The 18,701-nt window shown below is 42.3% G+C and overlaps 1 protein-coding gene across 1 annotated transcript; it reads left to right on the top strand.

Moving 5' to 3' along the window:
• The first annotated feature begins 937 nt into the window (after positions 1-937).
• FABP2 (fatty acid binding protein 2) lies at positions 938-15,318 on the top strand. The gene is made up of 4 exons (XM_069230169.1): positions 938-1,092; positions 4,116-4,288; positions 13,095-13,202; positions 15,009-15,318. The coding sequence occupies exons 1-4, from the start codon at positions 1,026-1,028 to the stop codon at positions 15,057-15,059; spliced, it is 399 nt and encodes a 132-aa protein (XP_069086270.1). The 5' UTR covers positions 938-1,025; the 3' UTR covers positions 15,060-15,318.
• Positions 15,319-18,701: the final 3,383 nt, after the last annotated feature.

Raw genomic sequence — 18,701 nt, 5'->3', positions numbered from 1 at the left:
TCAATTTTAAAACTCAAACTATATTGGTGCTGTTGTGGATCCTATGTAGATATACATATTCCTTCAGATGAATCACAAGCCACTGTTATTTCACACTGCAGATCCATATATCAGGGCCACGCGCATCTTACGGGTGCTGCTTGCAATTCCACGGTGGTCAAAAACCGCTCGACACAAGACAAGTCTACAAACGACAATTATTTCAACATTAAGCCTTTCTTTCTACAACAGTTTCAGAAACAATTCGGCAATTCAATCACTGCCACACATTTAAACGAAGCAGAAGTATCCATAAAGCTGCTAGTTGACAAGCACGCCTGAAATCAACCGTTTCTTTCAGGAAAGTTCCGTTCTGGAACCATGACTTACATACAGGCAGTATTCACCACTTTTAAACATTTTAGTAGGTTATGATAACAGATAGAGAGGGTGGGAAGGGCATCAAGTTATGTTTGTTCAAACAAGGGGCAACTCACCAGAGCCCTCAAATTTCACAGGCCCACGTACGAGTGTCGCATCTAATCCAGGTTTTTCTTCGCATTCTGGGATTTAAAGTGCTAATTTTGTAATGGGATCAAAGGGTCTACAAAGCACAGACTGCAAAGACAGATACCTGGACGAGATGATGTACAAAAAACAAGAAACTGGAAATCTTGAGAGTTCTAGCTCAATATAAAAAAGTCTGAAAACTACTGGTATTACAGACAAAATATGCTTGTATAGACATGTATATATAATACTTCTATTGACACATACGTTTTGAATAATTCGTGAGGTCCCCTTGCCAGCGCCAAGCACGTCGTCGCGTGGGAGGCTGGGTCAGAGGCTGAGGTGAGGGGCGGGATCGAGGAAGGCGGTAAAGTGACCTTGCCGCTCTGTGGGAAGCGCGTGAGCTTTAGACCGCCACATCGGCGCGCTGATTCGTCCAGAGATAAGCGGGCGAATAAAAAGAGTGAGGCGACCTGGGGCAGTATCTCAGGTTGTTCAGAAGCTGCCGGGAAGACGCATCTCTCCGCCCAGAAACAATGGCTTTCAACGGCACATGGAAGGTGGAGAGAAGCGAGAACTATGACAAGTTCATGGAAGTCATGGGTAAGCCTTGCTGTCCCTTCCTGAACCAGCAGTATTCGTGATATGCACTTAGACTCGTCGTCAGGGATAGTAAGCGCTACAGAAATGCAATTACAATACTACATTCGGGAGGAATGTGTGCAGGCACACTTCCGTCTAACAGATGAAACGCATAGAAGAGACTTAGATCATATTTAAGGGGAGGGTATAAAATGTTTTATGAAATAATGCAAAAGAAAGCACAAATAGATATTTTGCCAGGGTCCAAAAATACGTGCGGATGCGCGCAGAGAATTCTGCACATATATTTCTCGCATGTTTTGTTTTTTGTTTGTTAGGTAGCTTATCGACTGACCGGCCATCCTCTTTTTCTGCATCATTTTCCCACCAGTAAAACGGGGAAATAAACGGGGAGAAATTATTAACACGAGATAGCTTGTACGGCTTTCTGTTAAATAAAGTGTAACATAATCGTAAAAGGCGCACCGATTGCTCAAATCTCTTTTCCTACACACTTTAACGCTTCCTATAAAGACCCACCCCTTTATACATGCTGTAACCCTCCCCCCCTCCACTCAACCACTACTTGCATTATATTTTTATGACTTTTCACATTTATTAACGAAGTCGCGTTCTTTTGCAAAACGGCCGCCTTGAGGTAGCCTAGGATGCTGGAATGTGGCGCACAAGCCTCGCCCTGAATCTGGTCTGGGTTGCACTTGTTTCCTTCTGGTCTTACAGTTAGGGCTTGCTCGCTCGCTGTTTTGGGAGCAGGAGCAAACCTAATTTGCATATACTTGGTCCTTGTCCGGAGCGACGTAGGCAAAAAAAGAATGCACGTGCATGCCATCTCGAGTGGCTGTCAGTAGCTGAGACTATTTGGATGCATTCCTCATTAAGGGTGCTTTAAATGGAAATATGGAAGTGCAGGTACTCACTATCTAGAGTACCTGTTTGCTCCAGAGAAGTGCTGGTACTCTCCAATTAAATGTATTAAAGTAGTGCTGAGAAGTGCAGGTCTCCCTTTCAAACTAAAGAACTACAAGTACTGAGTACCGGACAGTACCGGCCCATTTAAAGCACTTCCCATTCCCTTTGTATTTTCACGCTTCTAATGTGGTGTCATGGTTTGCAGTACTTCTGGCTAACCTCAGGTTTATGGAGCCAGCAGAAGGAATAGGGTTCTGAGCATGCATTAGGCTTTACTTGGGTCAAAATTAAGTATGTCCCTTGACACCTGCATGCAAGATTCCAACAGGACCTATTATCGGTAGCTGCATGTCTTAATAGAAGCGACACCCAGTCTTTTTTTATATTCTGCTACAGTCCTGAGTAGTGCCCCAATCAACACTGATCCAAACAAGCCAGATCTGAACAGATGTACCAGAGTAACTGTGGTCGCTAGCAGTCGTGGCTTGCATCATTAATGAAGAGGGGGCAAGGGTGGCGTGCGAAGGGGGGGTAGCGCGCGGGTGCGGTTCACAAAATTAATTAAAGGAAAATAAAATAAAAACGTATCCGCTCCTCGCTGCCCCGCACCTATCCTCCGTCTCCTCAGGCTGCAGGGAGGCTCCCAGCCTGCCCTGCAGTCAATCCTGACGTTGCTCAAATCGGCATCAGGTTTGGCTGGGAGCACCCTGGCTGGCTGGGCACACTTCCATATATTTAATGAGGGGTAGGGGTTCATTCCTTGTAGAGAAAAAATACACAAAAATGATCCTTTGAGCTTTTCTGCTATGAGCACTGACTTTCAGATTTATGTATCTCCAGAAGGGCGTAAATCGCTGGTGCAAATCTACAGGAAGTACACTTCCACTTTGAATTGGGCCCTTAGGTTTCACTATGTGTAAGATAGCCACTTTGAACAGGGTTTCCTAACCACAAAGTTGTTGCCACCGAAGTTACACTCAGGTGAACCTGAAATGCCATGTGCGGGCACAAATTAATGATTGGGTCTCATTGGAATGTTAATCAACGGACATTTAAGTATACAAATGAAGCGTTCAACAATGCAGAATTTGTAAGCAGGATGATTTTTTTTCACATTCATGAGTTAAGGGTTTAGTGGTGGGCCCATTGGCTTTGTGGGGGTCGGACAGGGAATGCCCTAAAAATATGGTGGAGTCCCCTAAAGTCATAACTTTTGAGTGTTCAGACACCTTTCCAATGGTTATTCAGGACATATTTGCACATGAAAAGTAGTCCGATAAAATATTAGAGGAGGCCTGTAAAACTCCTGTGTTTTGAGGTATATTTCTATCTCCTAACATTTGTAGACAGGGATTTTTGCCCAAAATTACCTCCTTTAGGGAGGCGTAACAGTGGAACAAGTTTTCAAAGTCTCCACACTCTTCAAACTTTGCATGTATGCTGTATTGTAGAGCTGACAAACTAAGTGTGCCAAAGCACAGATGTTGTACTAGTATGATACTCTTCTAATACAAAACCTATGCAGACTCACACACACACACTTGCACTACGATGCATGGAAAGAAAACCTGTGCTATATCATAACTGATATGGCACTGTTTCTCTCTTTTCGATGCAGTGCAGCATAGAAACCTTGGTTGCTCTGCTGATTACAACTAAAATGAGTGAACATGGCGCCAAATGATGCCATTGTCGTCTTCAGAAATCTGACACTCCATCTCATAGTGATTGACCACTATTGGCCTTAAGGGCACCAAGGCCCATATTTATACTTGTTTAGCGCCGCATTTGCGCCGCTTTTTGACAAAAAACGGCGCAAACTTACAAAATACAATTGTATTTTGCAAGTTTGCGCCGTTTCTGCGTCAAAAAATGACGCAAATGCGGCACTAAAAAAGTATAAATATGGACCCAAGTACCTGAAAGTATATCTTTCACCTGAGGAAAAGGCAGCTTGGCGGCACCATTGCCTGCAAACACTCTCAGCAGCCACTACCTGCCACATTCTTTTGTACTGAAATCCTGGAGTTGGAAGTGACTGCCTTAAATCCACACCAGCTGAGCCTGACACTCCTGTGTTGTCTTACACCCGTATACTTTCTCTGTGCCTCTAGGTGTCAACATCATGAAGAGGAAGTTGGCGGCCCACGACAACCTGAAGATCATCATCCAGCAGGACGGAAACACGTTTGTTGTCAAAGAGTCAAGTACATTCCGGACCTTAGAAATCACATTCACCCTCGGGGTTGAGTTCGAATACAGCCTGGCAGACGGGACCGAACTAGTTGTAAGATATGCCTTATTCTACCTGTAGATATAAGGATATTGTCAATGAAATGTTTATACAATTGGTTGCTAAAATCCTTTGCTTTAAATGACTTATTGGCACTGCTGGGGAATCTCGCAGGCTGGCTGTTTCCACAAAGACCACCATGTCCAGTTTTACACAGTATCATGAAACAGCACATTTAAAGCACATTGGGTTTGTTTCTGAGAGCAGTGCATTCTGTGGGTATACCATGAAGTTAGTATTTTTTTACAGGCTGTATTTGTCTGTATTCGTGTGTTATGGGCAAAACCAACGAAAGGGTATGTGTCTGGAAGTTATTTGGCCGGAGTATATAAATGACATATATTAGTTGTATACTTTGGTTCATCCCCTGTTTGTCGTCTCTGACTCCCAGCCCCCCTTTTCTCCTTGCATGTAATTCTGAGTTTTGGTTTGGTACTTTTTCTTCTCATATTTCTTGCAATTAAGTGTCTTGTTTCCATCTTCCTAACGTTTGCCTCCACCATTTTCTTTAAATCACCTGGTTGTGTTGATCATGGTCACTGCTGTTCTGTTTTTTGTTTCCAGGTAATGTGTTCTTTCGCCAAAGCATACTCAGAATGCCCAGTCTGTTTTACTCCTTTAGGCCCATATTTATACTTTTTTTTGCGCTGCATTACCGTCGTTTATTGACGCAAAAGCGGTGCAGACTTACAAAGTACAATTGTAATAAACAATGGTAATGTGGTGCAAAAAAGTATAAATATGGGCCAAGTGTTCACGTTCCTCACACTTTCTAGGTTCCTTACCATACTGATCTCATTTTGTGTAGCTTCATATTATACTATTATCAGACCACTAGGTGGTGGTCCTTAGATATAAAAAAAAGTAAGGTTTATATGCTTACTTGGCCACCACCACACTTTTGTTCTTGCTCATCCTGCAGTCATTTGAAACATTTCAGAAGTCCACTTAATAGATTACAGAACTGGGGAGGGGGATGTGGAGGCATGGCCACATTCAACAGTTACACTGTCTACCTTCTGTTGTGTAATTTGAACCCTAAATAAGTGCAGGGAAACCAAGGTGTTTCCTTTGGAGCCCAACTTTGGCACTGATGAATGCTGGGGTTATCGAATATTAAGACTGTGGTCTTGATAACACCTTTTGCCTCTTCATTCCACCCACACACATCCTCACTGTTTATCTCACTCTTGCAGGTTCCTTTTCTTGCCTGCTTTTTAGGTTGAGCATAAGCGTACAGCCTCTTGTATACTTTTAGTATACTTTCTTCTGTGGGCTTAAAGTGATTTCATTTGTTCACTTCAGTGTCATGTAAAAAATATTGCTTGCTAGTGGTCAGTCATGCCTCTTTTTCCTTCTTTTTCTCTTTTGAGCAGGGACTAACTACTATATAATTATGCTTTGTCGTGTTTATCTGTTCTTTGGGGGACTTTTTTTTCTTTATTTCCTGCTCCTGTGAGTCAATGTGCTTACAATTCTGAGCTCAGGGGCACTGCACACGCACCCTACTTCTTTGTCCATAGTGCTTAAATCGCACCCCCAAACCGTATTCTTGCTTGTCCCACCACACTTATCACGCTCCTCCCGCTGTCGCTTGTTAACCCCTGTGTCACCGTGGCCGCTTGCCCTGTATCCTCTTGTTTTCTTTGGCCTCCGTGCATTGCAGTGTTTTTTCTTCCTCTACCTTGTTTTCAGGTATTTTGCTGTTTCTTTGTGATGTCTGCAGAGTCTTTTTTTCTTGCAGTTTTATGTAGTGCAAACTAGACACAAAAGTATTAGAGTACTTTATTTATTTATTTTTTGCAGGTTTCTGTAGCACAAACCTGATACAAAGATCTTACAGTGCTTTACATGAACACCAGTTACATTGCACAAGAACACATTCATTTTTGGTAGCAAGGGGAGATTAAGTGTTTTGCCCAAAATTACAGGATGTTGAGCCGGCGCCAAGACTTGAACCGTGTTCCCCAGCTCCAAAGTTGGCAGCTCTGGCCCAGGCGTCACATCCTCTTACCTAGGGTCTTTGTCTGGTGTGTGTTGGGGCAGTCTGGGAATAACTATTTTTTTTGTATAGCGCTTGGTAATACAAGTTCTACCATTTCATAGCGCTGCGAAGCAGGTGGCATTCTTAACAAAATTTCTATAATTCATTTGCATCGACCTTGCAGAGATAAAGAGGTGAAAAAGCTGTGTCAGTATTGTAATCTGTGATATTCTTGTTCTGTCAAGACCTCTGCAGTGGGTGCATTAAACAACCGACTTGAGTAGAGCTTAAAACTAGGCGAAAGCACATACTCTTGATAACCGCTGGAGGGTCAGCAACCAAGCACAAAGGTTAGTTCTAGGCAAGAAAATGGCGAAAGGTGTTTCTCCAAAATGGTGGAAAAGGAGTCGTGACTCCAGACCCAAGCACTTCACGACCTCAAGCTTGGTAGCAAAAAATATCTAGCCTTTGGATGTAAATTGGGCCTCTTCAAATAGAGTTCAGTTAGCGTGAACTCAATACAAAGGTATTATAGCACTTTACATGAGCACCAACTACATTACACAAGAACACATTCCTTTTTGGTAGCAAGGGGAGATTACGTGATTTGCTCAGAATCACAGGATGTTGAGCCAGCGCTGAGATTCAAAGCGTGTTCCCCAGCTCCAAAATCGGCAGCTCTGGCCCTTATGCCACATTCTCTTCCCTAGGGTTCTTTGTCTGGTGCGTGTTGAGGCAGTCTGGAAATAACTCCGTTTTTTAATATAGCGCTTGGTACTACAGATTCTGCCATTTCATATTGCTGCAAAGCAGGTGCCTTTCATAACAACATTTCTATAATTCATTTGCCTCAACCTTGCAGAGATGAAGAGGTCAAAAAGCTATGTCAGGATTGTAATCTGTGACATTCTCGTTCTGTCAGGACCTCTGCAGTGGGTGCATTAACCAACCGACTTGAGTAGAGCTTAACACTAGGTGGTAGCATGTGCTCTTGATATCCTACGGAGGGTCACCAACCAAGCATAGAGGTTAGTTCTAGGCAAGAAGATAGTGAAAGTTGCTGTCTCCAAAATGGTGGAAAAGGAGTTGTGACTTCAGAACCAAGCACTTCACAGCCTCAAGCTTGATAGCAAAATACATCTAGCCTTCGGATGTAAATTGGGCCGCTTTAAATAGAGTTCAAACTAGCGCAAACTCAATACAAAGGTATTAGAGCATTTTACATGAGCACCGGTTACATCACACAAGAACACATTCATTTTTGTTAGCAAGGGGGGATTACATGATTTGCCCAGAATCACAGGATTTTGAGCCAGCGCTGAGACTCAAAGCGTGTTCCCCAGCTCCAAAGACAGCAGCTCTGGCCCTTAAACCACATCCTCTTCCCTAGGGTTCTTTGTCTGGTGCGTGTTGGGGCAGTCTGGGAATAACTTGTTTTTTTTATATAGTGCTTGGTACTACAGGTTTTGCCATTTCATAGCGCTGCAAAGCAGGTGCCTTTCTTAACAAAAACGCAATAATTCATTTGCATCAACCTTGCTGAGATGAAGAGGTGAAAAAGCTGTGTCAGGATTGTAATATGTGATATTCTTGTTCTGTCAAGACCTCTGCAGTGGGTGCATTAACCAACTGACTTGAGTAGAGTTTAAGACTAGGCGATAGCCCATGCTCTTGATAACCTCCGGAGGGTCACCAACCAAGCACATAGATTAGTTCTAGGCAAGAAAATGGCAAAAGGTGCGGTCTCCAAAATGGTGGAAAAGGAGTCGTGACTCCAGACCCAAGCAATTCACGGCCTCAAGCTTGATAGCAAAAACATCTAGCCTTTGGATCTAAATTGGGCCTCTTCAAATAGCGTTCAGTTAGCGTGAACTCAATACAAAGGTATTAGAGCACTTTACATGAGCCCCAGTTACATTACACAAGAACACATTCATTTTTGGTAACAAGGGGAGATTAAGTGATTTGCCCAGAATCACAGGATGTTGAGCCAGTGCAGAGACTCAAGTCGTGTTCCCCCACTCCAAAGCCGGCAATTCTGGCCTTTACACCACATCCTCTCCCCGAGATTATTTATCTGGTGCGTGTTGAGGCAGTCTGGGAATAACTCATTTTTTTATATAGTGCTTGGTAATACAGGTTCAGCCATTTCATAGTGCTGCAAAGCAGGTGCCATTCTTAACAAAATCGCTATAATTAATTTGCATTGACCTTGCAGAGATGAAGAAGTGAAAAGGCTATTTCAGGCTTGTAATCTGAGACTTTCTTGTTCTGTCAAGACCTCTGTAGTGGGTGCTTTAACCAACTGACTTTAGTAGAGCTTAACAGGAGGCGATATCACGTGCTCTTGATAACTTCCGGAGGGTCACCAACCAAGCACATAGGTTAGTTCTAGGCAAGAAGATGGCGAAAGGTGTTGCCTCCAAAATGGTGGAAAAGGAGTTGTGACTCTAGACCTAAACACTTCACGGCCTCAAGTCTGATATCAAAAAACATCTAGTCTTTGGATGTAAATTGGACCTCTTCAGTTAGTAGAGGTAGCCATCTTCCTAACCCTGTAGTGCAATGAACATAACACAAGGGTGCCACAGGGAGAGGAGCAGTGTATCATGGGGCACAAAATTGGAGCAAACTACATCACGTCCTCTTCTCAGAATTCACTGGTGTCATGGCTTTGATGACAGTCCCCTCACAGCTACCTTGACCTTGCAGATGCCACTTCTGGAAGAGCTATCTAAAACAGAGCTTGAATAGCACTGCTTCCTGTTTGAAGAGGCACCATCTCGAATCCACCCCCACAGTCGCTGTCAAAGGTGCAGTGCGCATCCACATCACCCTTTGGACTCCTGTGTATAATGATCCACACATCGTCTGTCATAGTCCAGTAATGTTTAACCTGCTCTCAACTCCAGGTTTCATTTAACTATTCCACTAAGTTCCCTAGCATCATTAGATATAAACTCTATGCATTATTTCTGATTCCCGTGGTTAACAAGTACATGGGAAATCAATGTCTAGAAAATATCTTCCTGACCCTATCAAGTGGCCTTTTTCTCACTCCAGCTCCTACTGGTGTTCCTCTCAGTGCTTCACCACACCTCCCTGTGTCTCTGGGAATATACGTCTGTTTTTTTATATGGGTACACACCCCAAGGACTACATCTTAAAGTCAGTCCTGAACAGTAACAGTAAAGACTCCATTGGCAGGAGATGTTCTAAAAAGAAGAACTGTTGTTTCACAAACTGTGGCCACCAGGACCAGCCACTGCATGTACTTATGTAACCCAAATGTATTGATGTGACTGATTTTCTTTTTTTGTATAAGACAACAGACAGGCAGGATCCATGCCAGGCTTGCAGGGTAAGCATTGTGTAAATAGGTTCCATATAAATAATTTTTACGTGATTTATCTTATGTGGATATCAAGAAAATCTGACATGTTTCTAGACCTACTTTGGATAACCCCGCTTCCCCCCCAAAAATACATTTGAATCCTTTTCATATCCAGAACAAATTAGAGTAAACCAGCCCTGTAGGAGAATCACTGGGTGCCACTGGTCCAGGCTACAAAACACTCTATCACCCGAACCCAGGCTTCCCACTCTACTCTGAGTGGTCCAGATGGCAAGGCCAAGTCTTCAAAGTTTGAGTAGCCACCTCAACAGAGATAATTCTGACTTCAAAATCATCAGTCAGTGCACAAATGTATGCACCAAAAAGGCACCATGAATGCCCAGGAGATTCAGGCACACGCATCTATTCTACCGAGTCCAGCCCTGATCCGAGGGCTGTCATAAAACTATTAACCCTAGGCAGTGCTTAATATGAACACAGTACCAGCCCGTATTTCCATTTAAAACACTGACCCAAGGTCACAGATGTTGCACCTCTGGAACCTATCCTGTTGGCCCATCTGCCATTAAAGCTGTGTTTTACCAATCTGCATACAGTTGAAGCCTCCTTTTCAGTTAAGCTGCCTCTTCTGTTATTCTCCTTGTATACAGTTAATGTTTTTAAAAGTTAGGCTGCTATTGCCAATGTATTGGAATATTTCCTTTAAATGTTTAACACAGAGAAATATATGACAGCCTCTTTTCTTTGTTGCTAACTCTTTTGATCACCTCATTTTCAGGGATGAATGCCACAAAGGTGCCTCTTTGTAGCTTGTTTGATGCTATAAATTTTAGGTAAACACACTAGAAAGAGTTGCATCTTTAGGGCATCACAGCCAGTCTGTAGGCATTAGGCATAAACACTCCCTAGATGGTGGCCTTGTTGTGTCCTCTCTCCTCCAGCGAGAGGCCTGGAGGGTTGCTTGGCACCTGGCATACGTCCACTACACTCCAAACTAAAAAACACATGGGTAAAAGACATTGTCATTTGCAACGCCAATAGCTCTAACTCTCACAAATGCGAGACCTATTGCATTGCAAGTGCTTGTTCCCTTTATCACTGTTTTTCTATCTCTATCGTCCTCTTTCTTGCTCTTTCTGTTGCTCTGATTCGAAGCCTGGTGATGAAAAATAGGTTGCGGGTTCAAACAATGATTGCAGGTGCTCACTTCCAAACCAATATAAATTAAACACTCTCACCTTCAAATAAAAGTGCAAAGTTGAATGCACTTTAAGCCATTACATTGTCACCATTACTTGGCGATAGGCATGAGACATGCCAGAGCAGGGCAACCAATCTGTACTAATAGGCACTTAGAAATACAATCACCCTAAAAGAAGCTCTTTGAGACAAATAGAGTTCAGAAACATGAAACTAGCTTGGATTACCCATCTTTGAAAATGATCTTGGGGTTACTGGGTCATGCCTTCCAGCCCTGAAGGCCAGGTTACAAAGACTGCACCGGAGAAAAATTGGATCTACACTTCTACCTTATGACAAGGGCAAAAAAATAACATTTGTACTAAGTGACCAGTGCAAAAGTTTACCCACTCCATTGCTCTCTATACATCTAAGAAATATTGTTGCATTATTGTACTTTCACTTGTGCTGTCTTTTATCATGACTGGGTTGTTTGTAAGTGTCCTTCTGACCACGTAGCCGCAAACCACTCCCTTCCGACCATTCGCCGATGCATTCAGAGACAAAGTTGTTAAAAAAAGAAACGGACTTTGGTCTTTTAATGCATGAAGAGCACACTGCGCTGAGCTTATCTCCCTCACTGATAAGATAACCAGGGTTTGCAAAAACATATCACCTTCGCGATCCCAAGATACTGGAGGTTGTACAAAGGTCTCTGACAAGAGATGAACTCCTTTATTGCCTGTTTTATCGTATACTTGTTTTTTTGCGTTATCAGGCAACCAAAGGTCCTTGTCAAAAAGGATTAACTTTTCACGGATTAAAAGTGCCCACGCTACCCCTGCTCAAAAATGAGTTTCTTCTGTTTGTCATTTTTTGGACCAATATTATGATCCATTTAAGTACTTCCTCAGGTTGGCTACTTTGTTAGTGACAATTGAATGCTTTCTTTAAACAGCAAGTCCTATCTGTAGTGGGCTACAAGGCCAAGCATTGCCTTCTGAGTCATGAATAGATATTAAACAAAGCTATGAGCAGTGGAAAAAAAAAAAAAAAAAACGATTGATTTGAACATACAACGAATCTATAAGATAAAAAAGCGTGATCATTATTTATACTTTTGAGATTCAAAATAAAAAAAAAATCATATCAAGCATTCTATGAAAAGTGGAATAATAAACCAAACAGCCATTAGCATGAGGTGAGAGAGAAATTCTACTTGAACATCTCCAAAGCCAATCTGCATATATATTTAAAAAAAATTGGTAACAATAGTTCATGCAAACAGCTGCAAGGTCAAGTGAGACCTTAAACAAGCATTTTCAATGCAACGGGTCTCGCATTTGTTCGAGTTAGAGCTATTAGCGTTGTAAAGCAAAAAAAACGCAGCGCGATCGCGCTATGTAAAATCGCGCTGAGTGTAAAATAAACAGAAAAAATAGTCCAGACTCCAGGCTGAAAACATCGAGCCTCATATGTTTTTGGTACTTTACCGGTGCTGTGTAGGTGGGCTAAACACCGGTAAAGGCATGACGTATGCGTGCCTTTCACAAATGAAAGCAAGCGGATTTTAAAAGGCAAGCCTACGAACCAATGTAAGTGACTGACGTGGCATGAGCGTGGTTTAAAGCCCAAAGAGAGATTACAGAATGGGCGGAGCTCTTTGTGCTCGCCCATAAAAAGGAGCAATACTGGGACCAAAGTGGTAGAGGGAGAGGAATTGAGTTAAACACGAAAGATGTCACTATCATAGATGGAAAAGATGCTCTCATTCAACAACGGAATCATGAGATAGACCGCATATCATGACAGCTGAGCTCCCATACCACTGCTTTCATTCTGTCTCTTTTATGTTTTTTTTCATTTAAGCTAACACCACATTGTTAAATTATTCTTTCGACTAGTAGGAAACTCTTGGCACATTAAATTGTCCACGCCCTTCAGCAACAGCACCCATTTAACAAAACAGGGAAGCATTTTGAAGGAGGTAACGGCATTAGCATTCCCCATTGCGCTTGCTGGATCTAGGGTAGAAATCAAGTATGTGTTAGATATGAAAATCTACATGTTTCTTCAAATTGTAGGTGACTTGGACCTTTGTTATGTCCTTGACAAGTATTTGTTCTTTCCTTCTGTGAAACACAAGCTAAAGATAGGAGCGCAAGACAGTGCTGCCTTTTTGACTCTCCAAGTGTATGTGCTCTTTGAAGACCAAAACTGAAACCCATTGGTCACCTAGCCTGCTGGTTCTCAAGTTAAATTTATCTTATTTTAACTTTCAGGGCGCTTGGAACATTGAGGGAGATAAACTTGTTGGATCCTTTAAGAGGAAAGATAATGGGAATGAACTCAAGACTTGGAGGGAAATAATTGGTGATGAACTTGTTCAGGTGAGTTTTCATGTACTCCCGGTATGAATTACAGTGGGCTAGGCCTTGAGTAGAACTGCTTCATGCTATTTGATGGTAGCCTTATTACTGGTAACACAGGAAAAATAGACTACAAAAATTACGAAAATAAAAAGCACAAGTTAATATTGTAAAAATAGAGGGGCATATTTATACTCTGTTTGCGCCGGATTTGCGTCGTTTTTTTTTTACTCAAATCCGACCAAAACTAACTCCATATTTACTGTATACTTTGGCGTTAGACCCGTCTAGCGCCAAAGATTTCAGAGTTTGCGTCATTTTTTAGCGTGGACACCTTCCTAACGTTAATGATATGCAAGGTAGGCGTTCCCGTCTAAAAAATGACTCCGAGGCATGTGCGCCGTATTTATACTCCCGGGCAAAAATGACGCCCAGGAGTGGGCGGGTCAAAAAAAATGACGTCCAGCCGCTTTAGCGTCATTTTTTAGCGCCTGGTCAGGGCAGGCGTTAAGGGACCTGTGGGCTCGGAAGGAGCCCAGAGGTGCCCTCCCATGCCCCCAGGGACACCCCCTGCCACCCTTGCCCACCCCAGGAGGACGCCCAAGGATGGAGGGACCCATCCCAGGGAACTTAAGGTAAGTTCAGGTAAGTATTATTATTATTTTTTTTGTGGCATATGGGGGCCTGATTTGTGCCCCCCTACATGCCACTATGCCCAATGACCATGCCCAGGGGACAGAAGTCCCTGGGCATTTCCATTGGGCAAGGGGGCATGACTCCTGTCTTTGCTAAGACAGGAGTCATGTCAATGGAGGGTGGGAGTAAAAAAAAATGGCGCAAATCGGGTTGAGGCAGATTTTTTGCCTCAGACCGACTTGCCCCATTTTTTTACGCACAAGCTCCATTTTCCCCTACGCCGGCGCTGCCTGTTGTGGGTCATTTTTTTTGACGCACACCAGTCAGCTCTGCCGGCTAACGTCATTCCATAAATAAGGCACCTGCATGGTGCTTTGGAATGGCGTTAGCCGGCGTTAAATATTTTGACGCACAACTGCGTTGGCGCAGTTGTGCGCCAAAAAGTATAAATACGGCCCAGAGTATCCAAGAATATCTACATAATCAACTATTGACTTGCTTATCCAGGTGCTTGCTTCCAAACATGTCTGGAATCTGGAATAAGTGATAAAAGGACATTTAATCCAGTCTTGACAAAAGCAGAAAGCGAGTTTGACTAGATTTTGATATTTTTAAAGGTCAGGATTTGTGTAGGCATATACTTTTGTAAGGTTAAGTTTTTTGTGGTTTGAATTTCTTTGGAGTTACGCTTTTGTAAATATGGTTATGTTCCTCTTCTCCCAACAACTTTCTGCAATCAGTTTTGTTCAATGTAGAAAGTAGTATTAACACTTAACACACTTTGGGGCATATTTAAGAGACCCTAGCGCCTCCTTGCCCCACATTAGCATCATTTTGTTTTACGCTAATGTGGCCCAACATGGCCAAAATCCCCGCCCCATATTTACAAAGTGGCACAATGCATGCATTGCACCACTTTGTAACCCTTTGCGCTACATTATGCCTGTGCCAGGCATAATGTATGCAAAGTGAGCGTTCCCGCTGCGTGCAGTGCCACTTTTCTTAAATATGCCCCTTTTTCTTTTCTAACTGTGTGAAGTGGAGCAGAGAAGCAAGCTTGTGCTCCCCACTGGTAGAGGACCAATTTTCTCTCCACTTATCCAGCATTGCCAATCTATTTTAGAGAGAAAGTAAACAGAGGTGTGGATAACTTGCTGTCAGACTCTGTAACCATATCTCACCTTTTTCCAGGCATATCTTTATGAAGGCGTGGAAGCCAAGAGGATCTTCAAGAGAGGTTAGAAAACAAACCGTCGGCGACCCAGGGCTGTAGCACAAGAAGAAATCTGACAGGACATCTTTGGCCAATCTCCTCTGGGAAACGCAGCTCTCCATGAGTTACTGACTTGTCTGTCACCTTGTAACTACTCCAGCAATGATGTCTGTACTGTACAATCTGGCCACACTCCAGTAAGAAGGGCAAAGGAAGCACAATAAGAAAAATCCGATGTTGTCTAACATGTTGCATTTTTTATTTCAAATAAAATATAAACTTTCTCAATTTCTGTTTTTTTCCTCCCAATTTCACAATTAAAAAGTGCCTGGCTTCTAGTGTGGGGAAGTAATTACTCGTCACAAATAACAAAAAACATGTAACCAGGTGCACCTTGCCAAAGCAAGTAGTTCTCGTGTTCACTAGCTGGGACTGTAAGGCAAAGCAACAAGCATTAGCAAAGTCAACATATCTGGCCCGGCTGGATTTAAGTCCTGCTTAAAATATTAAAAGCAGCCAGCTGAAATTAAAGAAAGAAACAAAAACTATTGGGCATATTTTAAGACAAGTGGTGCTGAACCCCGTGCAGCACCACTTTTCTTGCACCCCTTATCGCCCCCCTACAGCCACCATGTGTGCACCATATTTAAAATTTTGAAATTTGGCTGTATTCTTGAAGAGTACATGGGGGCCATTATAAATAATGGTGTGCCCCCTTTGAACGCCTGTTCTCAGCCGCAGATGCACACAGATACACTCATCCATCTACATGTACACTCACACTCATGCATTCACAAACATGCACACATACACTGACCATTCACAGCCACATACACACACACCTGTTCATAGCTCATACACACAAATACACATACATTCATACATACACACATGCACACACTAAACATAAAAAAAAACGTACCACCTAAAACTATGATCTTGGGTAGTGGGAGGGAAGCCTTGTGGTTCCTGGAGGATTGGGCTGCTACCTCCTCTCATTTACTGATCTTATTATGGGTCAGTCAGTGAGAGGAGGAGGTGGTCCATTATTCGTCACAGAGTGCAATGGGGGTCAGTGAGACTGCTGCCCCCCCCCCCACTCTGTAACAAGCATTATTGAATGAATAGTCAGTCTTGGGCACCTCAGGGATTAGCACTAAACACCCTGGAACAAGTCTATCAGTGATGATTCCCCTTGTCATGAGTGGGAGGACCTCCAAGTGCATTGCCAGGGTGAGGAGATCACTCTTGCGGGGTTATGAAATTTACAGACTTGCAAAATTCAACTCAGGCAGCCAGGTGCCCGCGCTTTTAGCGCATGGCTACCTGACCTGAATATAAAGACTCCATGTGTACAAAAAGGTAAGGGGTGTGAGGCCCCTCTACCCTTAACGATGGGTGGCTTCTGAAAGAGAGGAAACAAGAATGTAGATCAGGAGGAGAGAGAATAATGGCAAGTCAAGATGTTTGTTTATATAGCACTTAGGCAACGCTAATGTATATTAAAAGCACTAAGGTGGAAGACCATAATGAATGGCAGTGTGACCACAAGGAAACAAAACTAGCAGAAGTATGAGAGGGTGGAAGAAAGAAGAATTATGTTTTGTCATGCTGGTTGATTGTGTGACTCTTACCTTTACATTAAAACTGCTTGATTAAATGAAGGGGCCATGAGGGCTGAGGGTGATGGGGGATAAAAGAGCCAGGGATGGACAAATTCATCATGGACAAGGGAGACTTTAGGACAGAATTCCACAAGAAAAACATGACACCGACCAACACGTAGCCCAACTTGACTTCAGCTTTTAAACTTCTGTTAAAAATGTGAATTGCTTCATAAATGACCCACAAGATTGGCCCTGGATCACAAGTGAAGAAGACAGGAACATTTCCTAGGTCTCTGATTTACAAGGGCATTGATTTAGTCATTAGACCTAAACTCATCACGAAATTTCCAATACACGCAGTTCAGATGTATAAGATGTACAAGATGATTCTTTGAGAGCAGTTCCTTACCTGACAACCAGACCGTTCTTTAGTCCTGAGGGATTGAGAGGCAGACTTACAAACACCTTGTTCTGTGTTCGCATCACAAAAGTGAAGCACACCTGCACCAAGTGCACAATTGGGACTTACTTCCCAGCGGAAATCTTGTTGAGAGCAGGGAACTAGTCCTAAAGTAACACCAAGTGGTAATATACACTAGTTTGCATCAAAATGGGCTACATAGTTTTTCTCAGGCAACCATCCATGATTTTTGAAAAGCACTATCTTTTAAAAATGGTAGAACAGGCTTTGTGCCAAGCATTAACGCCTCTTCAAGGCAGACATTCAAAAGAACAAATGTTTTTATTTTGCCTAACTTTTCCAACATTGGGATGCGCTGCACAGCACACATCCAATGTAAAATTCTTAAACTAGGTCTAAGAATAGGATTTTGTACTGAAATGATAACCTTTCCATACAAAACCTAGACTTGACTCGCACCCTTGCACTATGGTGGTCTCTACATTTGGAAGGGCTGAACCTTTGTAGTTCACTGCATCTCTGAAACACGAGAGAGATGAGGCAATGGGTGGTTAGCTATGAGGCTCCACAGAAGGATCAGACTGTTGGCAGAGCTGGAAATATTGCAAATGTATATTATTAGTAGTAAGATATAATTTAGTGAGACATACATGTCAATATAATCATAATAATAGCAACAACAAATAATAGCAATGATTTATAACATTCCCTCAGCACTAACTTCCATAAATGTCCTACAACAGTGTTTCAAGCTCAAGAAACTCTTGGGTAATGTCTGTAATTTTTCTGAAAATTCTCTTGATTAGTCAGTTATCTTAGATACGTTTTGGGCTCTTAAAAAAGAAAAGACAAAACAAAATCTATAGTTTAAAGCATCTGTCTTTGTTTTCTTGGTATTTTCGGCTTTATCAAACCATTTCTTATTGGCATTAAATCAGTGAATTAATGGACCAACTCACAATAGAATAAAAGCAGGTTGTAGGGTATTGTGTAACAGATAATTAGAGACTCAGGGCTGCATTTTAAATTTTACCAGGTGCTGTATTGCTGTTTGGCACAAAAGTAATTTTTATCAAAAGAGAATTACAATAATTATGTTCTCTTAATTTCTCTTTTGAAAAATACAGAGCTTTACATGAGCTTCCCTGAAGTGGATACTACGCATTATGTTAAATTATGTTAAAGGACTTTTTTTTAAAGCACTCATAAACACTTAGGCCTGATATAGAGTTAGGTGGATGGGTTACTTGTCACAAATGTACCAGTTATTGCGTCCACCGTATTACAAGGGCATTATATCCAAACGCACTTGTGATATGGCCAATGGGATTTTCGTCATGTTTGTGACAGAGTATCACATCCGTCAAACTCTAAATCAGGCCCTTAGTTCTCTTTTCCACTAATTTCAGAGGATACAGTAATGACTGAGTCCCATTTTTCAGAAAATACGTTTTTGGATTTTTTTTTCTGAAAATGATTGACACACTGGGCGCCCCAATGCTCCAGCCAGCCTGATTCTAAGTACATAGATAGAGAGCTTTGTCATTGCCATTAGGAAAGTGAGACATCTATAACTCAATAGGACATTGGTCCCAGATTCTCCATTTTGATAGAGAAATATTAAAGATGTTACAAATAGTTTC

This window comes from Pleurodeles waltl, chromosome 1_1, assembly GCF_031143425.1.
Source record: "Pleurodeles waltl isolate 20211129_DDA chromosome 1_1, aPleWal1.hap1.20221129, whole genome shotgun sequence".
Taxonomy (NCBI): Eukaryota; Metazoa; Chordata; class Amphibia; order Caudata; family Salamandridae; genus Pleurodeles; species Pleurodeles waltl.
The sequence above is the reverse complement of the archived record's forward strand: the minus strand, read 5'-3'. Positions and strand labels throughout refer to the sequence as shown.